This window comes from Suricata suricatta, chromosome 2, assembly GCF_006229205.1.
Source record: "Suricata suricatta isolate VVHF042 chromosome 2, meerkat_22Aug2017_6uvM2_HiC, whole genome shotgun sequence".
Lineage (NCBI taxonomy): Eukaryota > Metazoa > Chordata > Mammalia > Carnivora > Herpestidae > Suricata > Suricata suricatta.
This window is the reverse complement of record NC_043701.1, coordinates 31238152-31250137: the sequence shown is the minus strand read 5'-3', so window position 1 is coordinate 31250137 and position 11986 is coordinate 31238152. Positions and strand designations below refer to the sequence as shown.

General features: G+C 35.9%; 1 protein-coding gene across 1 annotated transcript; it reads right to left on the bottom strand.

The window, feature by feature from the left end:
• Positions 1-5261: 5261 nt before the first annotated feature.
• ANKRD7 (ankyrin repeat domain 7) lies at positions 5262-11555 on the bottom strand. Its single transcript, XM_029918232.1, is given in 8 exon segments — positions 5262-5332; positions 5335-5402; positions 6071-6171; positions 8353-8396; positions 8399-8445; positions 8447-8517; positions 8670-8784; positions 11332-11555. Coding segments are annotated over 8 exon segments (741 nt in total).
• Between the last annotated feature and the right edge of the window lie 431 nt (positions 11556-11986).

Genomic DNA, 11986 nt, shown 5'->3' with positions numbered 1-11986 from the left:
CAGACATTTTAAAAGTGGTAAGGATTTAACTATGAACAAAAAGTTCAAGCTCTCATGGATCTTGCAATCCAAAAGGCAAGGGGGAGAGGAAGAGACGCTAAAGCACTGTAAGTGACAGATGGCCAGGCGGCCAGTGAGGGCTTCGCTGATGTCCCACGTGAGGTGAGCAAGTGTCCCAGCAGACAACTCAATGAACAGTCTTCCAAGGAAGAATCTTGAAGCCATGCCCTGACGGATGTGCTGAAGGTGTGACATGGAGCACTAGGTATTGTTTTTAAGAAGAAAAATGCAAAATAGTAAATTCCCTATGAGGAAAAAAAAAAAGTGAAGCAGATTTTAAAAGACTACAAAAGTGTGCCAAAAATTAACAGATGTTTTGTTTGGGTGATGACACTATGGTTGATTCATTTTCTTAGTTTCCTTTCTATAATACCCAAATTTTCATGATATGCATTATTGCAGTATTTGTCAAAAATAGAAATACGTTTTGTTAATGAAAGTGTTGTTAATAAAAGAGAAATTTCCATTTGTATAAGATTATTTATAATTTCTTCCTCTATTTTATAGCTGAAATTTCCTCTATTTTTATACATCAGTTATTTCTTCATTTTCGCTTTATTTACATGCTCTAGTGCATGCCTAACACGATGTGTTACAAAGCTGCCTCTTACAAATATCCCATTCAAAATTATGACTAAAATGATTTTTCTGCCTATAAGCTGAACACAAATTGTATCCTTTCAACTGACAGTTTATGATATAGATGTTTGTCTTTTGAAATTTCTTAACATTTTCTAAGGCAAAAACTGCTCTCTGTTTAACAAACGTTTCTTCAAATGAATAGTCAGTGAAATGCTGTGATATTTCATTTAATTGCTCTTTCAAAATGATTTTCTAATTCAAGGCAGAAGCAAAGGATTTGTAAAAATGAGGTGACACCTCTAGAAAACAAGTAATATTTGTAATATCTTCATTTATGTTCACATATTTTCACCCCCAAGTATATTTCTTAAATTCTATGCTTCAGCTACAAAACAATTATAATTTATATAATAACTACAATATTTCTTCATTTCATGGTCATTTAAAAAATGCATAAATGATCCCCTTTGAATCTGACAAATACAAACCTTAAAGTTCACCATCTTTTACAATGTCTTTTGGCAATTTTCTTGACCTAATGTTTCCAGTATGCTTCAAAACATATAAAGATTAACATTTCACTAGAAACTGTAACATGTATTGCCATTGGTAAAAGAATAGGGGTGGTGTTTTTAATTGTTCAGGTTCAGGAGATACTCAAATTATGTATTTCTAAGTTTCTACTGCTTTATTTCCCTAAAGAGATGAAGTGTAAATCACAGAAATTCTTTACTTCTGATAGCTGTGTGAACATTATAAAAAAGACAGAGAGATGGTAGGAGAGGAGAACATTAGGATGAAGAAAAAGGGTCCAAAGAAACAAAATTTCTTGAGTGTGTGACATTAAGTTATAAGAAAACTTCAGGGAAATTCTCTCACCTAGAGGCAGTAGGATGAAGCACGGCTCTAAGTATCAAACCTATAAATTTCAGGGGATGAAGAAAGAGTGTTTGAGTAGTTGTGACAGTACTGTGACCTCCTATTGCCAACAGGTTCTCTCCCTCCCTTAAGTTTCTTTTCTTTTTCTTCTTTTTTACACTACAGGTGAAGGGGAGGGGAGGAGTGTGGTTATGAGTGAATAGAGAGGATAACTAAATCTTTACGTCATCCAATAAAAATGTCCATGTATGACATAGCCACCAAAAAACCCAAAAAACAAAAAACAAAATACCCCAAAACTATGTATATTTGTTTTTTTAAATAAGCACCAAAAATTATTTTAATAGATATATGGTATTTTCAATTCTTCACAAATACTGTTACCTAATTTTAAGTTTTATATAATGATTAGATATATGTTATATTAACAAGTTTCAAATGTACTTAGCTGAAGTATTTTTAGAATAAAATTAAAAATTACTAATAGCTTTATATTTATTAAAATATATGTTTTTTCATAACTAGTCATCATTATTACAACTAGTCATATTTTGGTTTTTTTTTATAACTAGACTATGGATAAAAATTATCTTAATCATTCAGTCATTTTCTCTTTATATTACATTTTCAGTCAACAAAGTGTCAGAATATTTTAATTACAAATTTTCTTAAGAACAGTTTTTTAAAAATATTTAGTATTTCAAAATAGAAGAGAATTTCTACCTCAAATTTAAATACTATTTGAGAAGGCTGTGTCCTTTCCTAAAAAGCAAACAAATAAATACCATAAAGAAAATGCCTTGTTCAGTTTGTATCTTCTTACCTTCCTCCAGTTCTTCTGTATCAAATGTAGTGTCCAAGGTTGTATCACCAGAGTTAGATATCTGTTCAACTTTCTTCACCTTTCCATAATTGGCAATTAATTGGTGATACCTATCCAGAAAGAGAAAATATATATAAATTCCAGCATTATAAATAGTCAGTTAAATTCATAATACATAATCATCAAATCAAAACCTTAGACATTAGCTAACGCCTTCCTAAGGTGCTGACCTCAATCCTCCTTTCAAGCCAACTCCATATACTCCCATTGTCTGGTTCTTCTTTTTCCTGCTCTCACAAATAAACCACAAGCAAGGTATAAAACATAGCTTTAGGTTATAGTTGGTGTATTAGTTTGCTAGGGCTGCTGTAACAAAATACCACCGACTAGGTGGTATTTACAACATTATTGTCTCACAGTTCTGGAAGCTGGAAGTCCAAGATCAAGACTGGTTTCTTCTGAGCGCTGTAAGGGGAGGATCTGTTCCAGACTTCTCTCCTTGGCTAACAGATGACTGTGCTCCTACTGACTTTTCTCTTAAAATTGCCCCTCTGGCAGTAAGCATCATTCTTGTCGTTATCCTAATCTCCTTTTCTTATAAGAACACCAGTCAAACTGGATTAGGACCACTCTACCGCATGATAATTTTAATTTAACATTTCTTTAAAAGCCCTCTCTCCAAATACAATCATCCAGATTGTGAGGTACTAGGGATTAGGACTTTAACACGTAATTTGGCGGGGGGGGGCGGAGTGGGAGACAATTCAGCTTATAAGACTTGAGCTTAACAGTAAATTGATAAAGTAAAGATAGTTAATTCAGGGACTGAAACATATCCAGTAAGTAATAAATCTTTTCTCCATGCCCGAAAAGAGCCCATCTAGTTATTTATTAATAGACATACGATTTCAGGATTTCAGTGAAAGGAATGTGCCAATGTGAGTTAAAGCCAATTGTAAAATAAATAGCTAAATATTATCCTCTCATTTGACACAGTTTCGCTCATTAAAAAAAAAACCTATATGAAAAACATTCTCTGTGCTTCCACTTTTACTAATCCATAGATGTGTACCAAGAAGAGACGTAACAAGTGGAGCTAATAAGCAGAAGCCATGTGCTAAATTCCGTAGATAGGTGACAACTATTTAAGTAAAAAAGTCACAATTACAGAAAGCTTAGCTCCCACTGCAAAAGAGGAATAAAAGCAGAAAAGAGGACAGGGAGAATTCGATCCAACTTAGTTATTTGCTATTTTTGTTAAATGCTCATAATTCCCATAGCCTAAAGGTAGTTCCTTAGTCATTAGGAAATTACTTCCCTTCCCTTTTATCCTTATGAAAAAAAAAAAAAAGAAATGTAATGCTCTTAGAATTTTAAATATTGAAACTATTAAAATAAAATTGAGAGGATAAATATTCCTTGGTCAACATGGTTCTATTTATTCTTAAATTAATGGTGGGGCAAACTACAAAAAGAATGCTCTGAAAAACCATTTAGGGGAGATAAAAGAAGATTGTAAAATTTCCTTCCTATAGAACTAGCCAATAAGAACTTCACAATATTTATAGATGTAAAGAAGTTATTTTAGATATACAACTATTGCTTTAGACTAATTGATATTTTAAACATATATGAGTATCTCCTAGTTGCATATACTCAGACTTTTAAATGAGGGAAATTCCCTATTTAAAAGTAACAGGAATTCTTTTTATAAAAATGAAGAATCCTTTCATAGTATGGATATTCATCAGTAATTTTTCTCTTTATTTAAATTTTTTTACATATGGTTTGCTTAAACCAAGGTGAAATGTGGTATACATGTCCAATATTGAAAAGAAAATATTACATTCAATTATGGTTCATATATTTAATTTCATATACTTAGTATCTAAAGTTCAATTTAGACTTTAAAAATAAACATCTGAATGTATGTATATATATATGTATATATAATACACACACACACACACACAAACACACACCCCATGACATTCATATGGAATTAATGATTACAATGCATTACTAAAATGTGAATAAAGTAGGTGGAAGAAGAATAAGAAAACAGTAAACTAGAAAAAATGTCTATCTATAACGAAAAATTTACCTTAAAATGAAATTATAAGGAAAATATCCTGTATATTGTTCAATTTCATTAGCTACAAAGTAAATTTCTGTTCATTGCATCTTACTTTCTCATTGACTATCTTTTTAAAATTTTATTTTAGAGAGAGGGAGAGAGAGTGTGAGTTGGGAGAGGGGCAGAGAAAGAGACAGAGACAGACAGAGAAAATCCAAAGCTGCCTCCATGCTCAGCATGGAGCCAGACATGGGGCTTCCCATAAGTCTGGAATCACAACCTGAGCTGAAATTAAGTCAGACACTCAATTGACTAAGCAACTCAAGCGCACTTCTCATTGACTTTTAAAATTAGAAATGCATATTCATACCTGAAAAATTTTGTCATTTTGATTAATGAGAATACATAAGTTAATGAGAATTCTGAAAACGTATCAAACTAGTTAGCTAACATAACAATAATATACAAAGTTTGAATAAAATTTTTATATTACTAATGTGTAAAAACATTGAAAGAGGCTTGTGTAGATTAATCGTCTTTTGCCCAACGCTTTTACACAGATATTTTATTATTGGCTATGTCACTAGTTGCTGCCATCACTGTCTTGACATACTTCAAATTCCCATGCCACTGGGAGTGAATCAGTAGACTTGGTCCACCTGCAGTTCTTACATTGATTGGATCCCACAACCAGGTGAAATCAAGGATCCCTGGACCCATGGGACGTGAGTTCCTAATAGGGTCACTCCTACAGAGCCCATTCCAGCTCTGCACTTTGGGGGATCACGGTTCTTTTCTTATGGTCAAATCCCATATACTTATTAAAATATATATAACCACTTATACAGTAAATCCATTAAAAGAAGCATACTCCTCAGCTGTGAATCCAAAAATATTTTTGCAAGATAGGCCACTTCTTGCTGAAGGAGACGACTGACTAAATTTGTTGGTTCATCACTTAGAGCAATCGTAAGGGCTGTTCTGGAGCGAGAGATACATAAATACGTATTTATGGACCTTAGACGGGTCTTGTACATTTTTTAAGAGTTAGTCTTCTAAATTTACTGTTCAAATGTAGAATGTCTATCAGGAAAAGAACCAGAGCAGGAATATAAAAAAGTGGGGCAGATCTACTAAAAAAGGTAGATCAATCACAGTTATATCATGGAGTCTAAGAATAAAAGAGTCTCTAGGAAGCAGCTAGTTCAATGGCTTTTAATTCTTGCACCCTGGAACCCAAATCTCAAATATCTCAAAATGCTAGGAAGGGGCATATCTAGGGCTCTGGGGCTCTGGGTCCTCTGCCTCATTTAACTACAGCATCTAGGATTTAGAGATTGAGTTCTGGGTAGGATTCTAATTCTAATGTTACAAATAATAATAACAACAATAATAATAAAAACCACCACTACCATCTACCAATCTGGTTCAACTGTTTGATTTTACAGGAAAAAAAAAAAACAGATCCTGAGAACCTAGGTAATCTGCCCAAAATAAATGGCCAGATCTTTTATCAACATCACAAAATGTATATACACATAGGCACACGTGCACACACACACACACACACACACACATACATGAACACACACATATATCATTCTATTAAGTAGCTAGAGTTATATGCTCTTATTTAGAATTTATTATACCTTTGATTCTTATCTGAAGCATTCATATCTGCCCCTCTCTTCAGAAGATATTCTACCATTTATGTATTATTTTCAGTAATGGCAGGAAAAGTAGAGTATACCTATCCTGAAAAATTTATTTCAAGATGATTATTTAAACTATGGTACTAATATTATATGCATTTTAGACTTAGGTTCAACTTAAAAGATAAGTGTATTACCACCTCACACCTTTCAGAATGGCTAAAATTAACAACTCAGACAACAGATGTTGGTGAGGATGTGGAGAAAGAGCATCTCTTTTGCCCTGCTAGTGGGAATGCAAACTGGTGCAGTCACTCTGGAAAAGAGAATGAAAGTTCCTCAAAAAACTAAAAATAGAGCTACCCTACGACACAGCAATTGCACTACTAGGTATTATCCAAAGGATACAAAAATACTGATTCAAAGGGGCACATGCACCCCAATGTTCATAGCAGCGCTATCAACAATGGCTGCATGATCAAAAGAGCCTAAATGTCCATTGACTGAAAATGGATAAAGAAGATTCAGTGTGTATATACAATGACATATTATCTGGTGATTGAAAATAATGAAATCTTGCCATTTGCAACAATGGTGATGGAACCAGAATGTATTAGGCTAAGTGAAGTAAGTCAAAGATAAATATATAATTTCACTTATATGTGGAATTTAAGAAACACACAGATGAACACAGGGGAAGGGAAGGAAAAATAAGATAAAAACAGAGGTAGGGAAACCAAAAGAGACTCTTAAATACAGAGAACAAACTGAGGGTTGCTGGAGGGGTATTGCAGGGGGCGAGGGGCTAAATGGATGATGGGCATTAAGGAGGGCCCTTTTTGGGATTAGCACTGGGTGTTATGTGTAAGTGATGAGTCACTAAATTCTACTCCTGAAATCATTATTACACTGTATGTTAACTAACTTGGATATAAATAAAATAAAACACAAAGAAATAAAAATAAAAGATAAGTATGTTAATGAAAAACCTCTGAACATAAACTTTAATTTTGAAAAGGTCTTGATATATAACAAAACATGATTTCAGAGACCAGGAAAATAAACTGGAGTTGGGTCAGCCAAAATTAAAATTAAAGTTTCTACTTTAGTTTTAATTCAAATTGTGGTCAAGAGCAGCCTGGAGTATTTAAGTGATGAGTACCTAGTATTCAATGTAAGTATCACAAACCATCAATTCACACATCATAATGTTGTTACATATGAGTTTCCATAGAATTTCATTTGAACTTCTAAGCTTGGTTCTTATTTTGGGCTGTCATGGAGACAAAATATCAGTGAACTTAAGTGTTAAGAAGCTTTGAAAACAAACAAACAAACAAAAACTCTCATCTCAATAGGAGAATTGGATTACTTTTAGTATAATAAGTGATTTTCTATGTCGACCCTATTTTAATTATCTATGAGTATGTAAATAAGAGGAAAAAATGTAGGCTTGTGATTTTTAACCAATATTTACTTCTAGGGAAATCAGATATTTCTCTTTTGATATAAGCCTTTGAACAGTTATCTTTGCTAAATATAATATTGTTTTGGAGGTCAGCATTATAGTCTAAAATGAAATGGATGAAGATTTTTTTTAAAAGGAAAACACTGGCAGGCCTGGATAGCTCAGTCCATTGAGCGTCTGGCTTTGGCTCAGGTCATGATCTCATGGTTTGTGGGTTTGCGTCCTGCATCAGGCTCTGTGCTGACCGCTAACTCAGAGCCTGGAGCCTGTCTTCAGATTCTGTGTCTCCTTCTCTCTCTGACCCTCTCCTGCTCACACTGTCTCTCTCTCTCTCTCTCTCTCTCTCTCTCTCTCTCTCTCTCTCTCAAAAATAAATAAAACATTTATTTTATTTTTTAAAATTTTTTTATCTAGTTTATTTATTTTTGAGACAGAGAGAGACAGAGCATGAGAGGGGGAGGGGTAGAGAGAGAGAGAGAGGCAAAGAATCTGAAACATGCTCCAGGCTCTGAGCTGTCAGCACAGAGCCTGATGCAGGGCTTGAACCCACAAACAGTGAGATCATGACCTGAGCCGAAGTCGGACACTTAACCAACTGAGCCACCCAGGCGCCCCTAAAACATATAAAGAAATTTTTTTAAAGCTTAAAAAGAAAACATTATCAGTATTTGACTATCTCATTCTCCTCCTTTTCTCCAATTCGTTTCAGAGAATTCATGCTTCATGTAACATGCATTTCAACAAATATGAATTATCTGCAATAAATACTTTCTTCCATTGCTTTCTAAAATATGTTTTTTTAAATAACTACCTTACTTTGCTCTTCAAGATTAGCTTTGTGTTCAAGCAATTTTCAACTAATGAGACACTCTGCGTGCAGACAGCAAAATGGAGAGCCATCGAAATCCACCAGATTTGGGTCTGCGCCATGCTCTAGAAGAATAGTAGCACAGTCTTCCTTTGCACATTGTACTGCCTGCCGATACAACCAGAATAGATGAGTAGCCAACTTACTACTCAGGACATATTAAACTAACGTGTAGTGCTATATTTTAAAATATGAAATCTAACCCAACTTAACTAGAAGAACTCAACTGCATTTCAATTGAAAAGGAAAATTTAACACACCTTAGTCAATGGAGATCAGTTTTCACTATCGCAGACATTTATTTTGCACTGTTTCTCAATTAAGAGAGATACAATATTTGAATATCCATTAACACAGGCCAGGTGCAAAGGCATTCTATATCAATATGGAAGAACACAAAATTAGAGATAAGTCTTAGTTTAAGAAGTTACCATACCCAAGAACATGCCAGGTCATTTACTTTTAAGGTATTGGCTTCAGGTACTTATTGATCTTTATATAACATTTATATTAATTGCCTTTTACTGAAATAATAAGGCCATGCAAATGCCTTGAAGATGAAATATTTAACTGGTTTCACTTCAAGGAAAATTTAAGTATAATGAGTTAAAAAGTACATATGGATGGATGGATTCATGCATACCCTCATCAAGAAATGTCTTAGTAGTCATTTACTACGGCTAGGCAGGGTTTTAGGTGATGAGGATCCAGCAGCAAACAAAACAGACAAAAACACCTGCTCTTATGGATCATAAATACTAGTGGAAGAGGTAAACAAAAAAGTTTAAATAGAAAGCATGCCAGATAGTATTAGGTGTTAAAGAGAAAAATCAGGCAGGGAAGAAGGATAGGAACTGTCAGCAAGGAGAAAACTTACAATTGTAGTTGGAGTAGCCACGGAAGCCCTTGTCAATAAGGTGATTATTAAATAGACACTGTAAGGAAGCAAGGGAGGAAGCCATGTGGATATCTGGGGAAAAACACTCAAGGCAAAGGGAACAGCAAGTCCAAAGGCCCTAAAATTCGTGCGTTTCTTAGGAACACTAAGAAGCCAAGAATGGATATGAAGAGAAGGGAGAGTTGCAGGATGTAAGATGAGAGAGAATATAGGGTGAGGGTGAAGGCCATGTAAGGCTGAATGAGTCATTGGAAGGAAGCTGGCCTTTAGCCTTAATGAGATGGAAAGCCAATGGAAGTTGTTAAGGCAAGGAATGATTCATTTTACATACATTTTCTAGGATCATTCTGGCCACTGTGCTGAGAATAAATTGAAAAGGTTAAAGGACAGAAAACAAGTTAGGAGTCCATTGCAGTAATTTTGGTTAAGATATGATGGAGGTTTTGCCCAGAATGGTAACTGTGAAGGTGGCAAGAAAGAGTTGGATTTTAGATACGATTTGAAGGTTGAGCCAACAAGATCAGATGGGTGATATGAAAGAATGAGGAGTCAAGAATGACTCCAGGAGGCAAGAATGTTTCTGGCCAAACAACTGAAAGAAAGGATTAGGGATTTCTAGAAAGAGAGATGCAGATCTGAGGAGGAAAAATGGAAGCACAGTTCGGGGATGTTTGAGATGTATAAAGAGTGAAGTGATGGAGTCAGTGGCCCCCACAAGTCAATTACTAAATTTTCAGGAACTATTCAAGCTAAATGACATCACACTGGTAGCTTGACATCTGGGCTTCTCCTCCCTTGGCTTCACTACCACCCTCACCTAAGAGCTTGCTATTAAACATTTACCAGTACACCACATTCTATTAGATATCCACATTCAAGTGGAGGTATTTATATATGAGTCTAGAGTTCAGGAAAGAGCTCTGGCTGGAGATAAAAAGTTGGAAGGCATTGGAAGATAGACATTTAAAGATAATTTCTCTCCACCAGGCAAATGAAGATTAAGAGACAGAGAATCATTTCAAGTTCTGAGCCCTCAAATATTTACCAGGTAGGAAGAGGAAAAGAAATCAGCAAAGGGGTCTGAAAAGCAGTGTCCACAGAAGTAGGAGAAATGCCAGGTGAACCAACTGTCCTGAAAGAGAAGTCAGTATTTCAAATACTACTGATATGGCATGGAAGATATGTGGCTGTGATACCAGCCAGGTAAGACTGAGGATGGACCACTGAATGAAGTCATCCTGAGGTTATCCATAACTTTGTAAGGTAACTGACTGGGGTGGTGTAGGATAAAAGTTGGATAATTTTAGATAACTCTGTTTTTGTCAAAGGACATAACACTATCAGCAAACTGACATGAATCTTAATAACCATAGTTCCCGGTTACCCAATTCTGATGAAAACTGATGTTCTTCATACCCTATGACTTGAAACTCGCCCAAAGGTAGGTAGGCAACATGGTACATATTTTCCATTATTAATGTTAAACATATAACTTCCATATTTCTTAATATATAAAATTAATTTTGGTTTTGCAGTAAGTAGTTGTTGATGGACTTTTTGAAGAGACTCTGCAATTGAAAAAAGTCATAGGAGATCCACATTGTTTTGCTTTCTCAAACTCTTCAAATCTTAACAACCACTGTTCTGGGAGGTCTCCTCTACTTTTCCTATTAGTATGATGAGTAGTGTGGTAAATCGTAGGTGGCTTAGGACACTATATATGTATCAAGTTAAAAAACAGAAGTTTGGGTAAAGGGTGAAATGTCAGATGTAGATTAATGCAGTGGGGGGAGTGGAGGCAATCAGGGGGGACACGAATGCCCTCAAATATCCAGGAAAGCATTAAAAAAAAAATAACAAACTGGATTTGGGAGTATGACCTTCTGTCAGTGGTTACCTGACCTCTCCACTATGGAAAACCTGTAGTGACAACCCATGAAGGAGCTCAGATAAGTCCTGCTCCTGATTACAGGACACAGTGAACCCCGCTATCCCTCCACACTGCCCTTCACCCATCTGGTCACCTGTTTTGTCTGTCCTGTACATTCACATCACGTTTCTTGAGCTGAAGGTACTCCTTTTCCAAATCCCCAACTGACGCAGCTTTGTGAAGTTTCTTTAAATCCTTATCTCAAAGATTGTAGCCTGGCTGGACGGGGTGATGGGTACTGGCCCAGCCCAAGGGCAGGTGTGAGGAGAACTTTAGGGGCTTATCCTTCTCCAGAGGTGAGAAGCTTTTTTTCTTCATGGCAGCACAGGAGACAGTCCTTCAGTTGGACCAGGATATCCCTGCCACTCCTAACCATCCCATCTGCCCCTGGGGCCTGGCCCCCTGGCTTGAGGGCACCTCCGGCCAGGTCTTCACTCTGCTTTCGGAGTCCAAGCTAGCCTGAGACAGGAAGTAGGCCAGTGAGAGGAAGTGGGCAAAGACAAGAAAGGAGTTGGGCCACTTGCCTGGGGTAACACACATGCTCAGTTGCCTGGCAACGCCCAGGTCTTTGAGCAGCATCTAGGAGCTCAGTGCTGGTGGCGCCCAAACTGATTCTTAGTTAAGATCTTTGACTGCTACACTGTCAGTATTACCAGTCTTACCGGCAAAAGCCTTTGGTAGAAACCTACCAACTTTGTTTAGAAATAACCCCTTCTTTCAAGTATACACCTAATGACGTAAACTCTTAA